The 25148-nt window shown below is 41.7% G+C and overlaps 1 protein-coding gene across 4 annotated transcripts in view; it reads right to left on the bottom strand.

The window, feature by feature from the left end:
* LOC117605608 (uncharacterized) overlaps positions 1 to 25148 on the bottom strand; it is a 47761-nt gene that overhangs the window by 20383 nt on the left and 2230 nt on the right. For 2 of the 4 annotated variants that reach the window (XM_034327136.2, XM_034327152.2), the window contains exons 3-13: positions 22341 to 22641; positions 20954 to 21134; positions 20294 to 20544; positions 20085 to 20229; positions 19799 to 20011; positions 19539 to 19721; positions 19270 to 19467; positions 18777 to 18913; positions 18370 to 18706; positions 18010 to 18294; positions 49 to 17881 (exon numbers count right to left, since the gene is read on the bottom strand). In XM_034327136.2, the coding sequence (XP_034183027.2) occupies positions 49 to 17881; positions 18010 to 18294; positions 18370 to 18706; positions 18777 to 18913; positions 19270 to 19467; positions 19539 to 19721; positions 19799 to 20011; positions 20085 to 20229; positions 20294 to 20544; positions 20954 to 21134; positions 22341 to 22641 (20064 nt within the window). Of the gene's footprint in view, positions 1 to 48; positions 17905 to 18009; positions 18295 to 18369; positions 18707 to 18776; positions 18914 to 19269; positions 19468 to 19538; positions 19722 to 19798; positions 20012 to 20084; positions 20230 to 20293; positions 20545 to 20953; positions 21135 to 22340; positions 22642 to 23900; positions 24695 to 25148 lie in introns of those variants that run through there. The other 2 variants (XM_034327143.2, XM_076689900.1) reach the window with 2 other exon arrangements.

Raw genomic sequence — 25148 nt, 5'->3', positions numbered from 1 at the left:
ATATTATAATAACAGTGATAATATAGCGAGTATTAAAAATATTAATACCTATCCATCGAGGTGTCTCTTAATTTATAATCAATAAAATCATCAACTCTTCTTCTAGTTAATGAAGTCAATGAATCTCTCCAACTGTACGATCTCGAAGCACTAGACAATGCAGATTCAAAACCAGAATCGTATTTGTATGATTTATCTCTGTGAAAATCAAGGTCCGAAGAAAACGTTTTACTAGTTCCAAGTCTGAAAGAATCATCTGTCATTTTCTTCAACAATTGATCTGATTCGCTTTGTCTCATTCTAGACCAGCTATCGTCTCTTATCTGTTCCTGTCTTCTTTTTCGAAGTCTGGATGTTTCTTCTTCTTGCCTTTTCCTTAAACGATCGTGTTCTTCTTTCAATGCTTTCACTGTTTCTTCGTGTCTCGTTTGCCTGTCTTCGTCTCTTCTGCGTCTTCTTTCTTCGTCTTCCCTTTTTAAACGTTCCATTTCTTCCCGATTTTGACGATCTTCAGCTCTCCTGCGTTCCAAACGTTCGGTTTCTTTTCTTCTGATCGCTTCTTCATCCTCTCTCCATTGTCTTTCAGCCTCTCTTCTTCTTCTTCTGCGTTCTTCCTCCCTTTTTGTTCTTTCCTCCTCCTCTTTATGAAGTTTCTCTTCTTCTTCCTGTCTTCGGAGGTCACGTTCCTTTCTTCTGCGTTCACGAGTCTCGTCTTCTTTTTTTAATCTTTCTTCTTCTGCTTTTCGAATTTTTTCAGTTTCCTGTCTGATTTGTTTTTCTTGTTCTTCACGTCGTCGTTTAGTTTCTTCCCGCCTTTGTTCTTCTTTTTCTTGTTCTTTCTTCAGTCTTTCCGCTTCCTCTGCTTTTCTGCGGTTTTCTTCCTCTTTTTTCTGCTTTGCTTTTTCTTCTTTTCGCTTGCGTTCCTCTTCCTCACGCTTAAGTCTTTCCTCTTCTTCTTTCTTGGCACGCTCTTCCCTTTCCTTCTTCCTCTGTTCTTGCTCCTTTCTTCGCTTTTCAGCCTCTTCTTTTTCTTTTCGTTCATCTTCTTCCCGCTGTTGTTTTAGTTCTTCCTTTTTTCTTTTTAATTTTTCTTCTTTCTTTTTCAGTGTGTCTGATTCAGCTTTCTTTGATATTTCAGCTTCTTCTTGTTTCAGCTTCTCTGCTTGTTCTTTCTGCTTTCGTTCTTGCTCCTCTTTCTTTTTCTTGGATTCTTCTTCAAGTTTGCGGTTTTCCTGTTCTTGCTTTAATTTCTCTGCTTCTTCTCGCTTTTTACGTTCTTCTTGTTCTTTCAATTGTTCAGCTTCTTTCTTTTTGCGATCTTCCTCCTCTTTTTGTTTCTCAGCTTCTTCTTTCCTTTTATGTTTTTCCTCTGTTTCTAATTTTTCAGCTTCTTTCTTTTTATGTTTTTTGTCTTCCTTTTGTTTGACAGCCTCATCTTTCTTTTTAAGTTCCTCCTCTGCCTTCAATTTTTCAGCTTCTTCTTTCTTCTTGCGTTCCTCTTCCTGTTTAAGTTTTTCAGCCTCCTCTTTCTTTTTACGTTCTTCCTCTGCCTTCAATTTTTCAGCTTCTTCTTTTTTCTTGCGTTCCTCTTCCTGTTTAAGTTTTTCAGCCTCTTCTTCCTTTTTAAGTTCTTTCTCTGCCTTCAATTTTTCAGCTTCTTCTTTCTTCTTGCGTTCCTCTTCCTGTTTAAGTTTTTCAGCCTCCTCTTTCTTTTTACGTTCTTCCTCTGCCTTCAATTTTTCAGCTTCTTCTTTTTTCTTGCGTTCCTCTTCCTGTTTAAGTTTTTCAGCCTCTTCTTCCTTTTTAAGTTCTTTCTCTGCCTTCAATTTTTCAGCCTCTTCTTTCTTCTTGCGTTCCTCTTCCTGCTTAAGTTTTTCAGCCTCTTCTTTCTTTTCACGTTCTTCCTCTGCCTTCAATTTTTCAGCTTCTTCTTTCTTCTTGCGTTCCTCTTTCTGCTTAAGTTTCTCAGCCTCTTCTTTCTTTTTGCGTTCTTCCTCTGCCTTTAATTTTTCAGCTTCTTGTTTCTTCTTGCGTTCTTCTTCCTGCTTAAGTTTTTCAGCCTCTTCTTTCTTTTTACGTTCTTCCTCTGCCTTCAATTTTTCAGCTTCTTCTTTCTTCTTGCGTTCCTCTTCCTGCTTAAGTTTCTCAGCCTCTTCTTTCTTTTTGCGTTCCTCCTCTGCCTTCAATTTTTCAGCTTCTTCTTTCTTCTTGCGTTCCTCTTCCTGCTTAAGTTTCTCAGCCTCTTCTTTCTTTTTGCGTTCTTCCTCTGCCTTCAATTTTTCAGCTTCTTCTTTCTTCTTGCGTTCCTCTTCCTGCTTCAATTTTTCAGCTTCTTGTTTCTTCTTAAGTTCTTCCTCCTGTTTTAATTTTTCAGCCTCTTCCCTTTTTTTACGCTCTTGCTCTTCAAGTTTTAGCTTTTCTTCTTCCTCTTTTTTCTTGCGTTCCTCTTCTTGCTGCTTTAATCTGTCCTGCTCCTCTTTCTTTTTGCGCTCTTCCTCCTCGCGTTTCAATTTCTCTTCTTTTTGTTTTAATTTTTCAGCCTTTTCTTTATTCTTACGTTCTTCTTCTTCTCGCTTCAGATTATCTTCTTCCTCTTTTTTCTTACGTTTTTCCTCCTGTTGTTTTAATCTTTCTTGTTCTTCCTTCTTTTTACGTGCTTCCTCCTCTTGTTTTAATGTTTCCTCTTCCTGTTTTAATTTTTCCTCTTTCTCTTTCCACTGACGTTCCTCTTCCTCTTTTTTCTTACGTTCCTCTTCTGCTTGTTTCAATTTATCTTCTTCTTCCTTTTTCTTGCGCTCTTGTTCTAATTGTAATTTCTCCCCTTCTTCCTTCTTTTTGCGTTCCTCTTCCAGTTTCAGTCTCTCTTCTTTTCTTTTACGTGCCTCTTCCTCTTGTCTAAGTTTTTCTTCGTCTTCTTTTTTCTTACGTTCTTCTTCTTCTTGTTTTAATTTCTCCTCTTTTTCTTTTATTTTACGTGTCTCTTCCTCTTGCTTTATTTTTTCTTCCTCTTCTTTTTTCTTACGTGCCTCCCCTTCCTGTCTTAGTTTCTCTTCTTCCTGTTTACGTTCTTCTTCCTCTCTTTTTATACCCTCCTCTTCAGCTTGTTTTAATTTCTCAGCTTCTTCTTTCTTTTTGCACTCCTCCTCTTGCTTCAGTCTCTCAGCTTCTTCTTTCTTCCGGTGCTCTTCTGCTTCTTGTTTCAATTTCTCAGGCTCTTCTTTCTTTTCGCGCTTTTCCTCTTCTTGTTTCAATCTCTCAGTCTCCTCTTTCCTTTGGCGCTCTTCCTCTTCTTGTTTCAATCTTTCAGTCTCTTCTTTCTTTTTGCGCTCTTCCTCTTCTTGTTTCAATCTCTCAGCTTCCTCTTTCTTCTTACGCTCTTCCTCTTCTCGTTGCAATCTCTCAGCTTCTGCTTTCTTTTTGCGCTCTTCCTCCTCTTGTTTCAATTTCTCAGCTTCTTCTTTCTTCTTGTGCTCTTCTTCCTCTTGTTTTAATTTTTCAGCCTTCTCCTCTTCCTTTTTCCTCGCCTCTTTTTTCTTCTTCTCTTCTTCGGTCACCCACACAATATCCAGCCTTAACAATTTCTCACGAAGGATATTTATCGTGTCCATCAAATTCGAAATAGGTGTTTCAAGCTCAACCAACCCTTCGCCAGCTGAATTTTCCTTCCAGGCTGTTTCAACCTTTTCAGTACAAGTCTCCAATTCATGCAAACATGGCGTCAGTGGTCTCAACATTCCAACGATATCCACTGTTTCAAAGTGGAATGATTCAGCCAAGGGCTTATCAGCCGATTGTTGACGGATAATCCCAATTGCATTTCGAAGTTTTCGAAGAGAATCCACAGTCGATCCTTCAACCTCTTCCTTCTCCAATATTTTTTCAATTCCTCCTTTAAGTCCTTCGAGAGGTTTGGCCAGGGATTTCAAAGCCTCGTTTTCAATCTGAACTTCGATACCCAACAATCCTTTGAAGCTCTCTATCTTATTATCTATAGACTCAATAGAATCATTTATTTCTTTAATCGAGTTCTTCAACCTTGTCGAAACCCTAGTAGCTTCTTCCAACGAAACAATCTTCTTCGTCTTCTCTTTCTCTGCCTTTTCACGTCGAATATTTGAAACACTTTCCAAAGCTGACTGCAATTCCTTCAAAGGCTGTTCCAGATTCTCAAGGTACACCGTTGGAGACTCTTCTACAGTCATGATAGATTCCTTCAGCTGCATCAAGGACTCAGTTAAAGTACCAATCACCAGTCTATCATCTTTAGCACTCGACGACACGTCTTCAACTTTCTCAGCAGTTTGTTCTTCGATAAATGATATACTCTTCTCAAGGTTGGATAAGGAATCCACTATGGCATCGATACTGGCTTCTTCTTCAGCAACGGTTAAGTCTGTTCTATCCTTCAACAGCATGAAGCTCTCGTGGACCTCGGACAACGGTTGTATCAGATTCTTCATGATTGTACACTTTTTCATTTCTTCAGCAACAGTATCTTCCATACCGATGATGGTCGATCTTATGACTTCCACAGGTTCTACCAGTTTCTCAACTACCGACCAGTCCAATGTGACCATCCTCGACTGTTCCTCAGGCTCTACGACGCAACATTCCCGAATCTCGGCGATGGATTTTTCTATTTCCTGAAGAGGAACTGCCAAGCACTCGTTGATCCAATTGGATTCTTCAGGCAACGGTTCCACGTCAGGCGAGAGCACTCGTTCTTCAAGGACACAAACGCTTCTCTGCAACGTCATCAGAGGCTCCGCTAAAGCTGTCAGCAAGGAAACTTCATCAATCGTTCGGTCTTCAGCTGATTCAACGAGCATCTGATCTTCGATCAACGCAATAGAGTGACAGAGTTCTTCAAGGGATTCTATCAGAGGATTCAGGTTGGTTTCCGGTTTTTCTTCAAAGGATTTCTCTCCAGCTGATTCGACGGCAGTTTGTTCCAGAATCACAGAGACGGCTGCGTTTTTTAGCTCCAATAAAGGCTGTGCCACTGTCTTCAGCAACGAGAGATCCTCTCTTTCAGACATAGCGAATGCCATTTCGTTCGCGTCCATCGACTTTCGTTCTTCAACAACCACAGCCAGACATTCTCGCAGTTCGCTCAGAGGCTTAGCCAACCCCTTCAGAACCTGAGCTTCTTCTTCAGATATAGACAAGGCTATTTCCGATGGAGATTCTATGGTACCTTGGTCCACGATCATAGGCTCCAAAGCTTGAACAGGTGAGTCTTCAACAATATCCGCCCATGTCTTCAAGGAAGAAGCGTCCTCTGATATGGTGTCTGCTGCAGGTTCGAGGATGATTTGCTGATGGTCGATGGTCGCCGCTCTTTCCACCAGGTCGTGAAGAGACTTGGCGAAAGTCTCAAAGGCGGCGACACTTTCACCTTTAGATAATTCGTTTGCCATTTCTGGGACTGTTTCAGTTATCTGTTGGATGGCAGCAACAGAGGTTTTCAAGTCCGTCACAGTCTGCGCCATCATCTTCAGAGAGGCTTCTTCAGCATCTGATAAACTCTGCGCACCTTCTTCAAGAATCATGTGCTCTTGAACGATAGCGATTGACTTTTGGAACTCCTCGAGGATGGGTTTCAGAGCTGTCTTCTCGAAGGACGCTTTATCAGTTTCAAAACTCTCTGCAGCATGTTCGATCACGTGTTCTCCCTGAATGGCGGCCATGAAGGATTGCTCCAATTGCTGAAGAGGAGCTATCAATTCGCTTAACACCGTTGTTGGTTTCTTTATCTCCGATGTGTCCAGAATTCCTGTTTCTTGTAATTTCAGTTCCTCGATCGTACAGATGGATTCTTGCAATATTTTAACAGGAACCAGGATGGTTTCCGTGCTAGAAGCTTCCTTCTTCGTTATTTCTTCAAGGTGTACCTTTCCAATGATACTGGACATCACAGCAGGCCTTGAAATTATAGCTGCACAGCTCTTTTTGAACTCTTCAACAGCTATCGCAAAAGCCTGCAAAGCGGACACGTTCTCCACGTCCAGGATTTGCTGTCCAGGTTCTTCAATGGCTGCCAGTTGCTGAACTATTGCCGAAGAGGTTCTCAAATTACTCAACGAACGTTCCAGAGTTTTTATCACAGCTACATCTTCGGTGCTTCCTGTTCGAGTCAAGGTTTCTTTGGCAAGGACCAATTGTTCTTGAATCTCTGCCACGTTTTTGTTCAACTCCTTCAGGGTAGATTGAATAGGCAGTTTCTGTAGAACTGGAATTGCTGGACGAATTTCTTCAGCAGCTTCCTGTTTTATTTCTTCCTGCACAGCTGACAAGAATGATTCTTCTAATTTTTTTAATGGCTGAACCATGCTCAGGAATATCACTGCTTCTTCTTTTTCCTTCTCCTTTGACAGTTTAGTTTCTTTATCAATTTTTACGATGGTGGTATGTAGTTCAGCGATGGGTGTCACCACAGTCTTCACGAAGTCTTCAGATACCTTCAAGGCCGGGGGTTCTTCTATGCGTAAAGTAGCTTTCTTCAGTTCTTGTTGTTTGGCTACAGCCAGCAGATTCTCTCCAGCCTCCTCCATGGATTTGGCAAAAGCTTCTAATTTTTCTTCCGCTTTGATCTCTTGGGCTTGATGAGATACCAGCTCTTGAACAGCCGCCATGGATAACTTCATTTCTTCAAGAGACTTCTCAGCCATCTTCATCAGATCAGATTCGTCAACGGAAACTGCAGTTTTACTCGTTCCTTGTTGAACAACAGCGATTGATTTCTGTAATTCTTCGAGAACAGGCTGGAGATTCAATTTTTCTACTGCTATTTCCGTTTTCTTCAACTCCTGCGTGGTTTCTTCAGTCACAATTTTACTTTCTTCCACGGCTGTCATTAAAGCTTTTTCTAATACATTTAGAGGCTCAATAAGAACGTTCAATTTTAATCCAGCTTCTTCTTCTTCTTTCGTTATTTTCAGTTCTTTAGCTTCCTGTAGTTTCTCTTCTTCAATTTGAGACAGAGATTCCCGCAAAACGTGTATCGTATCAGTGATTTTCTGAAGAACCTGTGCATCTACTAATTTTCCTTGTTGTTTCTCAGGTTTTTCAATTTTGTCTGCTTTTTGCTGATTAATTACTGCTAGACATCTTTCTTCCAATTGTTCCATTGATTTCGCGAAGGATTCCAAAGCAGAAGCCTTTGAAGTCTTCATTTCTTCAGCTTCTTCAGAGGAAATCGCGACCACCTGCTGAACAGCTGTAGCTGTAGTATACAATTCTTCGATAGCTTCAGTTATATTCTTCACAGCTTCTAGTTTGAAACTCGATTCAGGTTCCATAGCTAAGTGTTTTTGAACAATAACGATGTTCTGTTTTAACTCTTCAAGAATTGGTTTCAAAACTACTTTTTCTAGAGACTCTTTCTTTATTTCTTCTGTAGTTTCGAGTTTCTGACCACTTTCCTGCTGAACAGCGGTGATCAAACATCTTTCTAATTCTTCGAGAGGGTGTACAAGAGGACTCAGTACTTGTAACTTCATCTCTTCAGTTCTTAGAGTTCCTACTTCTTCCAAATTTTCTTCTTGGATCTTCAGGATAGTCTCGCGTAACGCGTGAACAGGAGCAACGATGGTCTCCATTGCTTTAGCATCGATTCCTTCAATTTCCTTCGCTGTTTCTTTCACTTCTACTTGTTCTTGACTGACCAGGCACTTCTCTTCAAGTTCATGGACAGATTTGGCAAACTGTTGAACAGCTGTCATTTTATCCATGTCTGAAACTTTCTCTTCTTCGTTGGATACAGTGGCAACTATGCTTTGAATGACAGTCAACGAAGAACTTAATTCTTCCAACGACTTTTCTGCAGCTTGTACCAGGACAGCTTTCTCTTCAGGGCTTGCTGTCGCTGTCTGTAACTTCACTTGTTCTTGAACTGTAGCTACACACTTCTGAAGCTCCTCAACAACAGGAGAAATATCCAGTTTCTCTGCTGATGGAACACTATCCTTCATTTCTTCAGTTTCTTCGAGTTGTGTCAATACTGCCTGTTCAACTGTTGATAATAATGAAGTTTCCAGTTTTTGTAGCGGTTCAACAAGAATCTTCAAGGATTTTTCTAGTTCTTTAGCTTCCAAAGTGTCAAGCTTTTCAGCTTCCTGAAGATTTTCATCTTCAATCTTGTCGATGGCCTCTCTCAAAGCTTTCAGAGGACTGATGGCTTCTTCAAGTATGGCTACCTGCGATTTTTCTAACGTTTTTGGAACTGCTTTTTGAGAAATCATTGCCACACAATGCTGACTGATCTCTTCAACAGATTTTGCAAAGGATTTTAGAATCGAGCTCTTTTCTGATTCAGATAGATTTTGAGTTTGCTCGGTTTTGCATACTATCTCTTCAACAGCTGCTACGGAAGCTTTCAATTTTTCTAATGGCTCTTCTATAGCTTTGGCTACCGAAGTTTCCAATTTATCAGCTGATTTTTCCATTCCCGTTTCAAAGGATACTTGTTCCTGAATCGTCGCAATCGACTTCTGTAGTTCTTGAAGAACAGGTTCCACGTTTAGTTTCATAGAAGCCGGAAGATCTTTCATTTCCTTTGCAGATTCTTCTCCAGCGATGCTAGTCTGCTCGACAGCCACGGATAAGCATTTTTCAAGTTGTTCCAAAGGCTGGACCAAGGTATGCAAAACGTTAGCTGCTTCTTTGGTCTCAGATACCAGAAGAGCTTCAGCTTCTTGGGTTTCTTCATCGATCTTAGACACAGTTTCTCGTAACACTTGAATGGGACCTGATATGGCTTCGAGAACTTGCTGTTCAAACTCTAATTTAGCTACTTGAGGCTGCTGCAGAAGAGTAGTCTCCATCTTCTGCTGGCTAGAAGCTATGGAACAGACCTGTCCAATCTCTTCAAGACACCTGGCAAACGCCTTTAGAGCTGTTGTCCTTTCCTCACTGGTCATTTCTTCGGTTTCTTCCGTCTCGAGATTCTGTATAGCCGCCATGGTGGATTTCAAGTTCTTCAGTGGACTTTCAATCAGCTCAGCTACGGATGATTCAACTTTAACGCTCGAAGTATCAACTTCCTTTGCTTGAAGAGCCATCTGCTGTTCAACTACCGCAATGGATTTCTGCAGGTCTTCCAAAACTGGGGTCAGTTTCAGTTTCTCTACGGACGAACCAGTTTCTTTCATCTCTTCAGCGGTTTCTGTTTTTATCGAACTGTCCTGATGAACAGCTGTGCATAATAATTGCTCTAGTTGTTCCAGAGGATGCACCAGAGGCTTCAGAGCCTCGATCACGTTTCTCTCTGTTTGATCCATATGTTGGATCTCTTCAGCTCTCTGCGTTTCGATCTCAGATGTACTTTCGCGTAGTACTTGAATAGGTTGCACCATCATCTCCAGTACTTCTTCAAGTTGTTCCTTCTGGAGTCCTTCAGCAGTGTCCACTTTAGTTTTAGGTCTGCTGACGATTGCCAGACACTTTTCGCCCAAATCTGTCACCGATTTCACGAAGGTTTCCACAGCCATCGTTCTCTGCTGGGTGGTTAACTCTTCAACGCTTTCGGTATCAGTGGCTACGACCTTCTGCACGGTAGCCAGCGAGAATTTCAGGTTTTCCAATGATTTCTCAACTTCTTTTATGAACAACACTCCACTTTCCGTTTTCGATGCTTCTTTAACAGATGCCAAGGTTACTTCTTCTTGAATTGTAGCAATGGATCTCTTCAGCTCCTCTAATACCGCTCCAACAGGTACAGACTGAGAGGACTGGACGCTTTGCTTTGTTTCTTTAACAGTTTCTTCAGTTTGTACAATTTGCTGCACCGAAGAGATGTTCAACGACCTCTCCAACTCTTCCAGAGGATGAAGTATAGTGTTCAATATACTAGTAGTTTGTTTGGCAGGTAGATCCAAGGTTTCAGCCTCCTCAAGTTTCTGTTTTTCTATTTTTGCAACCAACTCTCGTAGATTTTTCACTGGACTCACTATCTTCTCTACCAGGTTTGCTTCCAGCATCATTTCTTCTTCAAGTTTCTGTTGTTCAAGCGACTCGGTTGGTTCCACCGAAGGAGAAACGGATCCAAAAGGAGAGGCATCAGGTTTCATGTGCTCTTGGGACACCATGATGGCTTCTATGAGCTCTTCGAGTGGTTTCGCGGTGGTTTCTTCAATGTCTTGGCTTTCTTCTTTCTTCATCGCAGCCAGCACTCGAATCTCTTCAACTATCTTCACTCTTTTCAATTCTGATGTCTTACGTATCGCTTCCATCAGCTGAGAAATCGTTTCTGTCACGTTTCGAACGTTTATCGACAGCGATACGTACGCTGAAGACTGCACTGCTGTTTCCTGAAGAGAAGAAAATTCACGATGAAGAACGTCTAGAGGTTCTAGGAGTAATTGCAAAGACACCATCACGTTTTCTTTCAATGCCGGTGTTAATTCTTTTTCAGTTATACGCAGAATTTTTTCTGTGGAGCGATCCAGGGTTCTTAAGGAGTTTAATAGGTGCAGGAGGTGTTCTTCAAGTTCTGGAATCGAGGAAGGCGATGCTGAATTTTGAACCGATGAAACGGTGGCTCGTAAGTCGTAGAGGATTTGAATCAATGCGGTTAGTTCTCGAATCTTTCGTTTTTCTTCTTCGGATTTTGATGAAAGGGGCTCTTCTAATGCTGACGACACAAGGTTTGTTAATTCTTTGAGTGGTTGTTGCACGGTGATAATGGAATTAGTTGTTCTTTGTATTTCTACCGTTTTACCTTCTTCCTTCGTTGATTCTTCGGCTTTGGAAGATGAAGTTTGTGTGATTTCTTCTTTCTTAATTAATTCTTCTACTTTGGAAGGCAGAGCTTGTGTTTCTTCCTTTTTTATGGCTTCTTCAGATTTTTCTATTATTTTTTCTTTTTTTTCTGCTTCTCCTACTTTTTCTTCTATCTTTGTCAATTTTTCTGGTTTTTCACTCGTTCCTGCTGTTGCTTCTTGATTGCTCGGTTCTTCAAGTTTTTCTGTGCCTTTAATTTTTTCTTCTTTTTTTTCTGCTGCTACAACCTCTTTAGTTAATTCTGCTTTATGTTTTTCTGTTTTACTTGTTTCTCCTATTTCCTCTTTCTTTTCAATTAATGTTTCTACTTTTTCTTCTTTCTGCAAAAGCTTTTCTGATTTTTCAGTTGAACTCACTTCACTTTTTTCTGGTTTAATTGCTTCTTCTGCTTTTCCTATTAAGACTTCTGTTTTCTCTTCTTTTATTAGTGCTTTTTCAGTTCCTTCAGGTGATACCTCTATCTTTTCTTCTGCTTTTGTTAATTTTTCAGCTTCTTCTGCTAATGCTTGAACGTTCTCCTCTTTTACTGCAAGCTCCTCTGTTTTTTCAGACAGTATTTTTATAGTATCTTCTTCCTTTTCTTCTACTTTTTCATCTTTTTTTACAGACACTTCTTGCTTTTCAGATGACATTTTTACTTCTTCTTCTAATTTCTTTGTTTTCTCATCAGCTTCTTTGGTTACCAATTCTTCCTCCTTCGTAGCTGCGGCTTCACCTTTTTCTGTTTCTTTCACTTGCTCTTCCACTTTTTCTACTTTCTCCTCCAATTTTTCTACTTTTTCATCTGTTTTCTTTTGTGTCAGTTCATCAACCTTTTCAGATAATATTTTCACTTTTTGCTCTTCTTCTATTTGTTTTTTCTTTTCTTCTAATTTTTCTACTTTGCTCTCTGTTTCTTTTGTTGATAATTCCTCCATCTCTTCAGTTGAGACTTTCACTTTTTTTTCTTCTTTCTTTATTTGCTCTTCCACAGTTTCATTCTGTTTCTCTAATTGCTGTGCCTTTTCATCTGTTTCTTTTTTTGCTAATTCCACCTTTTCAGTTTCCACTTCTTTCTCCTGAGCTTCCATTTTTTCTTCTTTTACCTCTAATTTTTCTGCCACTTCAGGTATTTTCATTACCTGATCTGCCTCTTTCTTTGTTAATTCGTCCACCTTCTCCACTGAAATTTCCACTTCTTTCGCTTTCTCTTCCTGCTCTCCTAATTGTTCCACCTTTTCAGATATTTTTGCTTCCTCATCTGTTTGTTTCTTTGCCAATTCTTCCACTTTCTCAGTTAACATTTCCATTTCTTCCACTTCCTCTAATTTTTCTTTCTTATCCTCCATCTTCTCAGAAGAAATTTCTGCTTTCTCAACTGGTTCTACCATTTCTTCTTTCCTTTTATCCATCATCTCTACACTTTTATCTTTCGTATCGTCTTCCTTTTTCACACTTTCATCTTCCATCGTAATAGCCTTCATTTTATCAGACTTCACCTCTTCTGTTCTCTGTTGATCTCTATCAGGAGACAATCTCTCAATCGTCAGCACACTTTCAATCTCTTCCTTCGAAATTTCAATGACCTCATCAACGATAGTTTCGATCTGCGTGATGGTAATCGGCATATCCATCGGCATATCCATAGAAACACTTCGATTTTCGACTTCCTGCACCTTGCCAGCACCCTCTTTTTCAATGACCACCTTTTCGATTGCCTTTATAGAATCCTTCACACTCTGAAGAACATCCACCACAGCAGACAAGGTCTCTACCAAAGACGATCCTTCGGATGCACCGTTGCGAATCAACTGCACTCGATGCATGGACAAAGAAGAAGCCAAATCCGACGTAGAATTCGCCAGAGCCTGAAGAAGCCTGACCGACTCAATCGACACTGACGCTATCGTCTTCTGATCAATTTGTTCTTTCAGCACGTTCAAAGCTGATTGAAGCTGGTTGGTGGGATACAAGAACCCTTCGACAACAGCTTCTTCGTCAACAGGCTGTTCACTAGTCTGAATGAAATGCGTCTGCGACAGTGCTATCTGCTTCTGAAGAGCTTCCAGGGACTTGGAAATCACTTGCCGAACGGATTCATCAGCATTCTCTTCCACGGTTGATATGGTGCTTCTCAGATTGTCGAAAGAACACGCTAAATTATACTGAAGGGTAAAATCAACACTGCTGGGTCTTTTAGAGTAATCAGTTTTACCAATTTGTTTCTGAACAGAGGCAGTGGCCTTCTTCAAGGAAATCAGTGGTTTCTCGAACAGCGATGCTCCTTCCAGATTAGGAATCCTCTCTAAGATAATGGTAGTTTGACGCTGAAGATCTTCGACAGCCTTTAGAATCACGTTTCTCCTTTCATCTAGCAAAGCTGCTTCAGGAACCAGACTTTTGCGACTGCTCTGCACCACCGACAAACAACTCAAGAATTCCACCAGTGGTTCGACGAGGTTTCGAATTTCAATGACGATCTCCCTTCGTTGATCGAGGAACTGGAGCTCCCTGGAGGTGACACTGATGGCTTCCAATAAATATTCCAAAGGATTCACCAGGATCTTTGCCACGTCCCTCTCGAGAGTGCCTTCAGTTTCATTTTCTAAGATCTTCATTCGTTCCTCGATATTCTTCAGAGGTTTTAAGATCCCTCGAAGAGATTCCAGCAGCTCTTGTCTCGAATAAATATCCTTCACCACCACTGGAACACTCTGTTTGATGTCATTGAGGAGATGAAGAACTGGTTGACAATTTTCTATTAATTTGGAATCGTGATTCAGCTTCTCTATCGAACGATTGATTATTTCTTCTTCAATGGCGTTCAAGGGTTGAATCAGATGATTCAGAATAAGAAGTTCTCTGGCCCCATGTTGATGAGATTCACGAAGAACTTCCTGTAGATTATTCAGAGGCTGCTGAAGGCTCTTCAGTATGGAAATCGTTTCTTCCACAGTTTCTTCGTAAGAATGAACCGATTTAGCGTAATCTCCGGTCTTTGCTCCTACGATGAAAATGGTCTTCCTCAGTTCTTCCAAAGAATTTGCCAAATGGGATATCGGCAGGGTGGTGGTACCAGTTGTAGGCTGTTCAAAGTCTTCAAGGATACCCATGACATCCATCTGTACGTTTTCCAGAGTCTTGGACAGAGAAAGTACCAACTGAATCGCTTCTTCTTCTCCTTTCTTCTTTGCTTCGTCAACAGCCACCTTCTGCTTTGGTACCTCTTCGATCATCGTAATTACCTGATCACTTTTTTGAGAGCTGATTTCTTCGATAGTAGTCTGTTCGATGACAGATTCTGAGAACTGTGCTTCAGGAAGTACAGTGCTGCTTTCCAGGGTACCGTCAGCAGTGGTTTCCTGAGAAGTATGTACTTGGACTTCTTGAGGAAGTTCCTGAGGAACAATCTCTTCCTGAATGGTTTCCTGAGACGTGGTGGCACCTGTCTCTTCACGAGTCATCGACTTCACCATCTCCTTCAACTCCTTCTTATAAAGAGCCTCCTTGATGGAGATGGGTATCTGATTCTCAATCTCTTCAACAATGTCCACGATCGGACGAAGAGCTTCTTCTTCGGCGTGATCTCTGAGAACGTCCATAATGGTCTGAAGGAGATACTTCATGGGTCGACCTAGACCTTCCAAGGTGTTTAAGTCTGCAGGCTCATGGTACATCGATATGGCGTTTCGAAGCCTCATTAATGGTTCCTGAAGATCAATTAAAGCTTCTATTAAACTTTCATCAGTGGGTGGTTCAGAATAAGATGTTTCTATGGCGATCTTGGTTACGTCTTTCTTCAATTCGCTCACAGTCGAGCTTAAACCGGATTCTTCATCTTCCTTGATGCTTTCTTCAGAGGTGGTGGACAGCCAGTGCTTCATAGGATCCAAGGATCGGCTGATTTTGTCAGCCAGCTCAAAGGTAGGCGTCTTTTGCTTTTTCTTTTTTGGAATCAATTTCTCAGCCTCTTTCTGAGCCATCTTCTTCGAGACTTCTTTCGCGATCAGAGGCGTGTCCTTTTCTATTTCTTCCAGGAGCTCCAGAACCGGAAGAACCGCGTCCGACTTGGCATCGCTGTCCACGATGCTCTGAACGATATTCTTCAGCTTCTCAATCGGACTTATCAGGTCTTTCAATATCTGCTCCTCTTCTACATCGTGTTCCTGAGTCAACAGTGATCTCTGCAGGTTTAGCAAGGTTTCCTTTAATCGATAAACTTGTTCTACGATCTCTTCATCAAATGGATTTTTCAGGTTCGCTATGGCCACAGCTGAGGAACCAAGATTCTGTCTCAATTCTTCGATACAGTTGGTAAAACTCGATACACGACTAGGGTAGTTCTTCTCCTGCCTCTCCAAAACTGAAGACAAAGCAAAATGAACGTTGCTGAGGTTCTCATCAATATTCATACCCTCTAGGTAATGCCTCTTCGCCTCTTCAGCATCGATCAATCGCGTCACGGTTTTCGGCAGCTGCTTTTCAATTTCCTCCAACATTTTCGAGACTTCGCTCACAGCTTTGATGCTTTCCTGAGAATCGCAATGGCGCAGCACCGTAGATACCACAACGTTCAGTTTCTCCAGAGGCACGGACGCTTTTCGTATCACCGGCAGTTCCTGGAAGCTTCTGTCTTCAGAGGTAAGAGCAAGATGTAGATCCAGTAGAGGCTCTTTTAAATCGATCAGACTGTTCAGGGTTTCGTCCTCTCTCAGGGTCATCGCTGTGTGAGCAGTGTCAGACACGCACTGCCTCAGCTCTATCAGACAAGCAGCTATTTCTGAAGAGGCCAATATTTTCTGGGGACTAGTTGCTCCATTTTTAACGGAATCAACATCCTCTATAGTCTGAAGAGCTGCGCTGAGAGCAGATTGGACGTCGATCAGAGGATCCAAGATCCTATCCGTCAGAGTTTGAGGCTCGTCTTGAACAGATCTCGAAGAAATCGTCTCTTCGTATTCGTTCGTTGTTCCACTGAAAGTCTTCTCGATACTCTGCAACATCTCCATTACAGGTTTCAAGGAACTTTCCTCCAGACTCGTTATAGTTAATTTCAGCTGAAAGATGGCTGGTTCGAGGAGCTTGAAGACCATCTCAGAGTTCTCCACTATCGCCATCGAGGTCAGAGCGCACTGCAGGGAATAGAGAGGACCCTCCAGGTTCATCAGGGTCTCGATGCCGATGTCCCTCTTCTGGGGTGTCCTTAGCCTTCGGTACATCTCGTCGACTCGATCGAACACCGTGGAGAGTCGTGGATCAAGAGTACCAGCGATGTTCTCGTAAGACTTCAACGCCTCGTGAAGAGTCAGCCTCACTTCCTTCAGGATGTCCTGTTTCGCCTGGTCGGCTGGTGCCTTCTGTTCTTCGGTAGTACTCTTTTCTTTCACCTTCTGGATCTCCTGTATACTTTGACCCACAGATTCCTGAAGAGACTCGATCAGTTTGGTTCTATGCTCCGACAAGATGCCTTTGGTTTCGTAGGTCTCCAAGGCTGACTTCAGGGTGTCCAGTTTGGCCTTCAACTCGCGTGTCGGAGTCAGAAGCTCGTCAATGACCTTGGAGACTTGTACGTTCGATGAGAAACCACCCAGAGCTCGGGCCACGTCTTCCACAGATCTGGATAATGACTCAACCACCACTGTGTCCACAGTTTCTATGGTTCCCTTGGATGGGTCTACGGAGACGTCGTTCAAGAAGAAATCCAAGGTGCTGAGGATATCCTCCAAACTGGAAACTAGTCTCGTAGCTCTCTTATCCACTGTCAGGACCTTCCTGATGTTCTCGTCGAGCTTGGACACAGCCGAGGTCATCCTGATCAGTGCTATAGGTCTTTCACCTTTGGCTCTACCAGTCAGTTCGTGTTCAATCTTGGTGATTCCCATGAGAATCTCATCCACAGGGTCTGTCAGACTCTCTAGTATGGCTATCACGTCTGTCTTGCGATTCTTCACGTTCTCTTGACGACCTATTAATTCCATTCCTCGAAGAAGCTCCTCGGTTGGGCCTCCAATCGCTTCCAGCAAAGAGATTCGAACATTTTGGGTCAACGACCTGTCTCCAGCACTCTTCAAAGCCTTAGCCTCTACGGAGGACACTTCTTCGCATAAATTTTGAATAGGTTTAATTATATTCTCCGTAACGATAACCTTGCAATCTTCTTCGCTCTCGGAGTTCAATTTCGCGTCCAGTTGGTCTATGTTCACCAAGGTATCTCGTACCACTAGAACAGGATCCTTCATCTTCCTCATGTTATCCAGCAGTCTTTCTTTGTTACTTTTCGACAGAGACTTGTCAGAATCGCTGGATGGTTTCCTCTCGCTGGATTTATCTGGAACGTCTTCAACGTACGGTTCTTCAGTTTTGTTGATAGACTCTATACGCTGATGCAGGTCGGATTTGCTCGCGGATCTACTTCTTCGCCTTTTCCCATCTATCTCACTGCCAATGGAAGATTCTTCAGAGCTACCTTTCTCCTTCTTGTGCTTTTTCTTCCTGTGTTTCTTTTTCTTCGGGACACCAGTGACCGAGTCGAAGGAGGAATCGCCACCTATTCCATCGTCGATGCTGGAACCGGCTGTTTTATCCGCGCTCAGACTGCGTTTCCGGTCGTGGCCAGCTTCGTACAGTTTCTGAACTTGATTCTCAGAGATGGATAACCTCGCGGAAGACAAGGCATCGGCAAACGTGTCGCTGTCGTCCTGTTTCAACGAGGACACCGGAGACATCGGAGAGACGGGAGAGAAGGGTTCATCTTTCTGAGCGCTGTGGAAACTTTCCGATTCCATTTTTTGACTCTTCTCGCTTTTCTCGCTTTTCGACGAAGAAGTGGACTTCTTTCTCGGCGGCCTCGAAGGCGGTTTGTCGTCATCCTCTAAACTATACATGGCCGATCTCTTCAATGAACCACGGGAATCGCGTTCGGGAGAGGAAAATACGCGGGTCACGTCGTCCAGGATGGAAGCGTCCTCGAAGTCAGCCTCGGTTCGAAGGTCGTCGCCATCTTCAGCGCTGACGAAGTAATCCGGGGAGACGTCGATCACCACAGCCTCCATCAATAAGTTTCCAGAATTTGACGACTCCTTAACGAATCTCATTGGTGGCAGCTCGATCACGTTGTGCTCTATAAAAAATATCGAAAGAGATCTTTGAAGACCGAATTCTGCTTTATTCTTGAAGATTCAACGGATTCTTACGTCAACGATCGTTAGGTAAAATAGTTTAAAAATTTGAAGAAAATGTTTGTCATACCTGTTACGTGTTCAGACAACTGATCAGCATACATTTCAACAATTTGAAGAGCTTCTTCTTCCGTAAGATCGGGTGTTTCGTACAGGCTGACGGAAACTTCTTTGCCATCGAAACTGAAGGACACTTCTCCTCGATCGTCTAACGTGACGGAATGATCAGTTTGCGGGGTGTCGTATAATTGAGACGTTCTTTCTTCGTGTATCGTCGAGAGGGACAAGTTCCTGGCGAGTTCGTGGCCATTCGGTGACTGGACCTCTTTAGCCTCTTTGCGAACCGGAAATTTATCTAAAAGAAAATGATAAATTTGAAGAAATATTCAGTCGCGAATTATTGAAATAAGTAATTAATTGTGTAACGTACCTTCGAAACCTAAAAGAGACGCGGAACTACTGACGGTTCCCATACAGTTGGTAGCTTCACAGGTGTAAGTTCCCAGGCAGCAGGTGCCATCCTGTCCAGAGATGATTCTATGAATATCCCCCGGTTTTAATTCCACGCCATCTTTGTACCACTTGAGAATCGGTTGCGGGACACCTATCACTTTGCACTCTAAGTTCACTGCACCTTCGTCCGACAATATGGCCCGCAAACTCTCGAGGAATTTCGGTTTCTTGTAGTGCTTGGGAATGATTAGTTTCAAGAAGCAGGATGTGACGCTGTGACCGAAATCATTGGAAGCCACGCATTTCCACTCTGCCTACAAACAGTTTTAAGATGATTTTTTTTTGTCTTTAATTAGTTTTTTTTGCCGAGGTTTAGATACTTACTTGGTCGACAAATTCGAGCTTTCTTACGTCGAGATGGCACGTGCCAAGATTCTCCTTGGCGATCTGATATTTTTCATTCTCCTCGACTGGCACGTCGTCCCTGTACCAAGCGAGACTTGGCACAGGGGAAATACTGACTGTAAATTTATCAATTCGAACATTATTCGTTGCTTAAAATATTACATCGATGAGAAGCGAACGCGTTTCTGTTGTCTTCCCTCTGCATCACTTTTACTTTTAATATTATTGTATGGTAAAATATTAAAGTGTTACTTTTAGAATTGTAATAGAATGTATTCTTGTGTTGATGCAATGACAAAATCGTCTATATTGGGACAGACGGCTATAAACTGACAGTCGAGTCTAATAATAGGTATTCTTCTCGGTATTTAAATAGATATTATTAGATTTAACTGAGGCATACAAAGTATTCTAATAGTTAAAGAAACATTTCTAAAATTTATGCTCGAAGAAATATTTAAATGAAATTCACCTTGTACGGTAAAATGAAACTCTTCGTTGATTCTTGCCTCACAGCTCCTCAGACCTTTAATGAAGGAGGGTGGTTGATTTGTACTCAAAAGTTGCATACGTTCTTCTTCGTTCAACTGATTTTGAATATCTTCGATCGTTAATTCGGCTGTGCTTTTTGCTTCGCCCATACAATTTCTTGCGATACAGCAATAAGATCCTGATAAATGGAAATTAACAGAATTGTCATTTTTACTATAAAAATATTCAACGAAAAATATCCTTGGGTACCTAAGGAGTTGGTTCCAGTTAACTGATAAACGTCTCCTGGTTTTAATTCCTGGCCATCTTTGAACCACCTCAGCAAAGGTGTAGGAAATCCTACGACCTTGCATTCGAAGGATACCAAACCTTCTTCCGTCAGAACAGCCTTCAAGCTCTCCATGAAGCGTGGCTTCCTGTAGTTCTTTGGAACTTGAATTCAAAATAAAGATTCATTTATTTCATTGTCAGATTATTAATTGGTGTATTTCTAATTAAACTTTACTCACTGGACATTGCAACATAGCAAGTTGTGAATTGTTTCATATCCTCCGTACTGCTGGCGACGCATTTCCATTCGCCTTCGTCCATGGCTTCTACGGGGTTTACCTCTATAGAATATCCACCCAGTCCATCCTCCATCACGTGGTATTTTTCGGTGGCTTCGATTCGCCCCTCCTTGTTGTACCATGTAATCGTTTTTGGCCATGGTGGCACTTGGACTATTGCAAATATAATCAAATTAAATCTTGATAAATAGAAAGCGTTTGAAAAGAACATCAATGAATTTCGTACCTTGACAAGAAAGACGAAGAGTATCTCCAATTCTGCAACATTCGTCTTGTAGAATTCGTGAAAAAACAGGAAGAGGACCGGAGGGTGTCATAGAATCCGCTGGTTTCAGAGAACCCTCTCTGCTACCTTTTCCAACTACGTGTACCTTGAAGAATAAAATATATTTTTTTAATTATGTTTCAAATAATTAACCAAATATAGGCACTTACTTTCGAAGAGGAGTAAGAGATTCCCATGCAATTCACCGCCTCGCAAGTATAAATGCCAAGGGAGGTTGGGTCATCAGGGTTGGCAGTTAAAGCAAATACATCGCCAGCCTTGATTTCTTTGTCGTCTTTAAACCATCTTAATACCGGAGTAGGTACACCGACCACTTTACATTCTAACGATACTGTTCCGGTTTCTGTTAACAGAGCACGAAGCTCCTCGACGAATTCTGGCCTTTTGTATGCTTTCGGGACTGAGGAATAAGAAGAAATTTCATTTCATCGTATTTTCTGTTAACCCTTTGAGGGACAGTGGTACATATTAGTTTTGCCTTCTTGTTTTTTCTTTAATTCGGAATTAATTTGCAGATTTTTTAAACATGTGAGTACTTATTAGACTTTTGCGTTTCCAAGTTATATAATTTACTTATAATTAATTGTAAACAATTAAAACACAGAAAACTCATTTTTTCAGAATAAATTCGGTTATTCTTAAAAAGTCCTGCAGCTCTGAAAATTTTTATTTAAACTTTGAATTTTGCAATTCTGACATCAGGATCGTAATCAGCGACCCCAAAAACCCGTAGATAATCTTTGATTTTAATAATTTCTTCGGAAGAAAAATGTGCTCCTCAAAGGGTTAAAGGAATAGCATGCCCTTACCAATTACGGTCAGACGAGATGTACAAGATGATCTTCCACTTGGATTTTCCGCCATACACGTCCACTGTCCTTCGTCCTCGACGGTGACAGGAGCCACATCGACGCAGTAGAAGTTTCCCTCGTGGACGAAAGAAAACCTCGAACCCGCGTGTACCGGCTCCGCATTTCTGTGCCAAGTGATCTGGAATTCAACAACAACCACGACGACACGTTGAAAGATTTAAGCTGTTGCTCGTTTGATGACGTCAACGAGTTGTCAAACAATTGATGGAAAGGAAATGGCCGAGGGATAAATTTGTTACGAACAAGAAATTATTTTACTCTTTCATTGTTCGATGCAATCAGCGGTCGGAATTATGAATTCAAGTTCGAGACTGTTCATGCACAACTTGACACGAGAGTAGAGTCTAATTTTGGACCTCGTGTAATTTCGAGTCTTTTGAAAGATTTTATATAAGTAAGTTCTGTACATATTGTTGCTAAAACGGTGCAACAAGATTTATATTGAATTTCTTTTTTTTATGGAAGGATTCATTTCGAGGGTTGACAAGCATCGTCTAAGGTGAATAAGTATTTCGCCAAGTATGTTCGATATTGTTTAGAACAAATCCGCTATATTTTACACAAAATTAGTTTCCGTTGCTAAAATTAGTTTGGCTTAGCGTTTGAAACGGTTAAATAGAGAGCTTAGGAATTTCTAAGAAGCTGTAACGCTTGTTTGAAATCTCAGTCCACATTCCGTTTCATCGTCAGACTTTTTAACTTTATTTTTTTAATTCAACTCGAAATTTCAAATCTTCAAATTAGGCATTTCCAAGAATTTAATGAAAAATTAGGAAAATTCCATAAAATTCATTGGTATTTCAAAGCGGATTCCTTAGAGGCGAGCGTTACGCAACGCGGTCAGAGACCATCTTCAGGGAAAACGACCATTTCGAGGTTTACGATGGAGGCAGAATAAGCACGCAGATTTAGCCGATCGGCGGGCATAGTTTCTAGCCGTAGTGTACGTGCGCGCGTAATAATAGTTGTAATACGACTCGTAAGACCGCGTTACGATCTTCCTTTTCTCTTTTACGTCTGTGAAAAGCCGGGTCGTGGACCTCCGAGGCTTCCGTTTTCGTACGCGTTTCCCCGTTTCGTTCGTAACCAGAAATCCGTGGCAATAAGTCACTAGAATAATCTCGGTTCACCCTTCCGGGTTAATCACCGACGTTGGCACGGATTCTTCGTTTCCAAGCGTGGCCTAATAATTTTTCAAACTATTCGATCGAATATTTTTTTTTTTTTCTTAACGTGTTACTTAATTTTTGTAGTGTAATTTTTGAAAATATTCAAAGGGAACTTTGCACAGGGAAAGAGTTAATTTTTATAAAATTTTCATTACCTTCGGTGTGGTCGAACTTCGAATCTCCACGAGAAACCTGGTCCTCGTTCCAACTTTGACCGCGAGATCGGTCAATCTTCGTAGAAAAACAGGTGGGTCACCCTCTTCGGAAATCGGCTCATCGACGCTCAGATGAATCTTCTTCGAGGATCCTTTGTCGAATCCTTGACCGAGCCTGGTCGCCACCAGAGCGTAATGTCCGGTGTCGTCCTTTTGCGATTGTTTCAGAGTCAATTGGACCACGTTGCCTCTCATTTGTACGCGGTATCTATCGGACGGTATTGGTACATCTTCGCGAATTCTATAATCAGATAACATCGCTATCATTATATTTTCTATGAAATTTTCTTTGCATTTGATGCGATTCGAAATCGACATCACCGATCAAATTTAGATAACTTCCAAACAATTGCACCTAGATTCAAGGTTTCGATTCCAAATATTTATGGAAGGACGCATCGATTAAATTAGCGAACCATGATTTCCCTCCAAATTCCACCGATTCTCGCTCATGTATTTGTTTCCGTTCAAGTCTCCCGTCGATCCTCGAAACGTAAACGACAATAAGATCGATCGTGATTGCTGAGCATAGAATTTGTTTCTCGTCTAGGTAAAATAGACATTGCGTCAGTGCCCGACGTTTACCCGCGACGGGGAGGCGCCGCGGTGATCGTCGAACAATTCGCGAATGTTGCATTTTTGATTGCGTAAAAAAGAAACGAGATTGAATGAGCCAGTAATAATAGACGAATCGTTCTGTCTGGCACGGTGAAAAAATAGCTAGCGGACGAGCCCGACGATGACCATCGGTCCGATTGGATCTCGGCCATCGCCCCGAGAACAATCACAAACTGACATTTCAACATTGCAAAACCGGCCTCGTTTCGTTAGAAAGTCTTCCTCTTTGCTTTCTCGAAGAGAAAAGAAAATCTATAACATTTAATTGAAAACTGAAAGAGATAAGGAAAAGAAGGAAGAACAAAAGAAGAATCTCGTGGATGCTGATTACGTACACACTTGCACCATCGATCTTTCGTTACGGTATTTGTAGATCGTTGGGAGATATTTCAATGATCCAAACACCGTGGAGATGGCTCGTGAAAAATTCGATCGATACCCTGGATCATTGGTATCGAGGCAGGCTTCCTTTTCCCGTGGCCGTGTGTCGTGTAAAAAGGTGACGAAAATAGGGCAGTAGAGCAATGCCAAGAGTTTCAGTTGCTCTAGATCATTTGTTTGCCCGAAATACGTTGGAAGGGTGTTACCGATTCTTATTTCGGCGTCGTTCAACCTCTAAGAATCTATGAATTTCACGATTTAATTGATCGATGTTGAAAATTGATCGAAGAAATTGCAATCGATGGAGTTGAAATTTTCCATTCGCGTTGAATTAATCATTTCTGTAATTGAAAATCAGAAATATGAAATTCATGTCCAAGCACGTGAATCAACATGCAACGATGCGCATCTGTATCTAAAATTAAAATCGCTCTATCATCGGTCAAACTTGAAACGAAATGGAAGAAAAGGCATTAGCTACGTTGATGCTGAAAACCCTACCCATATCCGGAACCATCGGAAAAGGAACCCTTGATGGCGGGTTTGTTGCCATTGGCGCACTTGCAACAATCGCTCCCCATGTTGATTCCTCTTCACTCAAGTTCTACCACTCGCGAACAAACAATCACTACCTATCACACGTGGGTACGGCGACATCAGGATAACTCAAAGATTCGCATCGAATCGAGCAAAGGGCGAAGAGGCGGATGGAAACCGAATCGATGCATCGATCTCGGATATATTCGATATTTATTCGATCAACACGAAGCGTCGTATGTCACACGTTTGCATCACAGACTCGTTTTATTTATCCGTCGACTGGGTATTGGTGATACACACGGTGACAGGGTGGCAAAAATAAACCCGCGAAGCGTCTTGTCGACCCTGACGTGTCTGTTCAATGACTTCACTTCGATTATTGATATTTTATTGATATCTACCGATACACTTTGGAAAGATATACTTATCACTGAACTAATTAATTATCCCAGACTTGTAATCATTTTCTTTCGTTACGAATTTTGGTTCACTTTTAAGATCGTCCAAAGGGGGTGCGTTCGAGAGGGTGACAATGATTTTACGTTGATTTTGATTATTTTTTCTTTTTTTTCTTTTTTTTATTGTGATTCGAGTGACGCGACGCGGGTTTGAAAGAGGGAGGAGAAGTCCGAGGTGATTTTTGGCCGGTCGTCGGACGTCGCGACGCTCCCTCGGAAGACTGATAGCGAGATGCCAGCGCCAGGTCGTCCGCGCTCAATTTTCCACCTCCACATCCGCCAGCTTCCGCTATAGTTCGAAGGAAACTATAAGCAAAGAGGAGCACCCGAAGTATCCTAGAGACGCGGTTTTCAAGGAGCAGCGCCTCTTTCGTTTTCTTCGCGAAAATTTCGAGCTCGGTCGAATTTAGCTTACAACGAGGGGCGCGAGGGGCCGAGGAACGTCAAACCGGTGAGCGGAATTTTCACGTCGTCGCGATGACGTTGCGTCTCAATGGTCAGGGGAAGAATGATCTACGAGGATTTAAATGACGAATAAATGCCGTCAGAGGAGACGACAGTTGAAGTCTTTCGTATAATTGATAGCCAGCAACTCTGTATTAAGAAAATTAACGAAACATTTGTGTATTCGTTTTCATGAAACTTTAAGCTTCAAATTGATACATCGTAATTGCTATTTCGTAATACTTTTATGTCACCAAATTATCAGTTAGACTTGTTATGTCTCAGACTTGATATTTTGTACGATCAC

Source organism: Osmia lignaria, chromosome 9 (assembly GCF_051020975.1).
Source record: "Osmia lignaria lignaria isolate PbOS001 chromosome 9, iyOsmLign1, whole genome shotgun sequence".
NCBI classification, from domain to species: Eukaryota; Metazoa; Arthropoda; class Insecta; order Hymenoptera; family Megachilidae; genus Osmia; species Osmia lignaria.
Note: the sequence above shows the minus strand (reverse complement) of the source record. Positions and strands in the feature narration are given on the sequence as shown.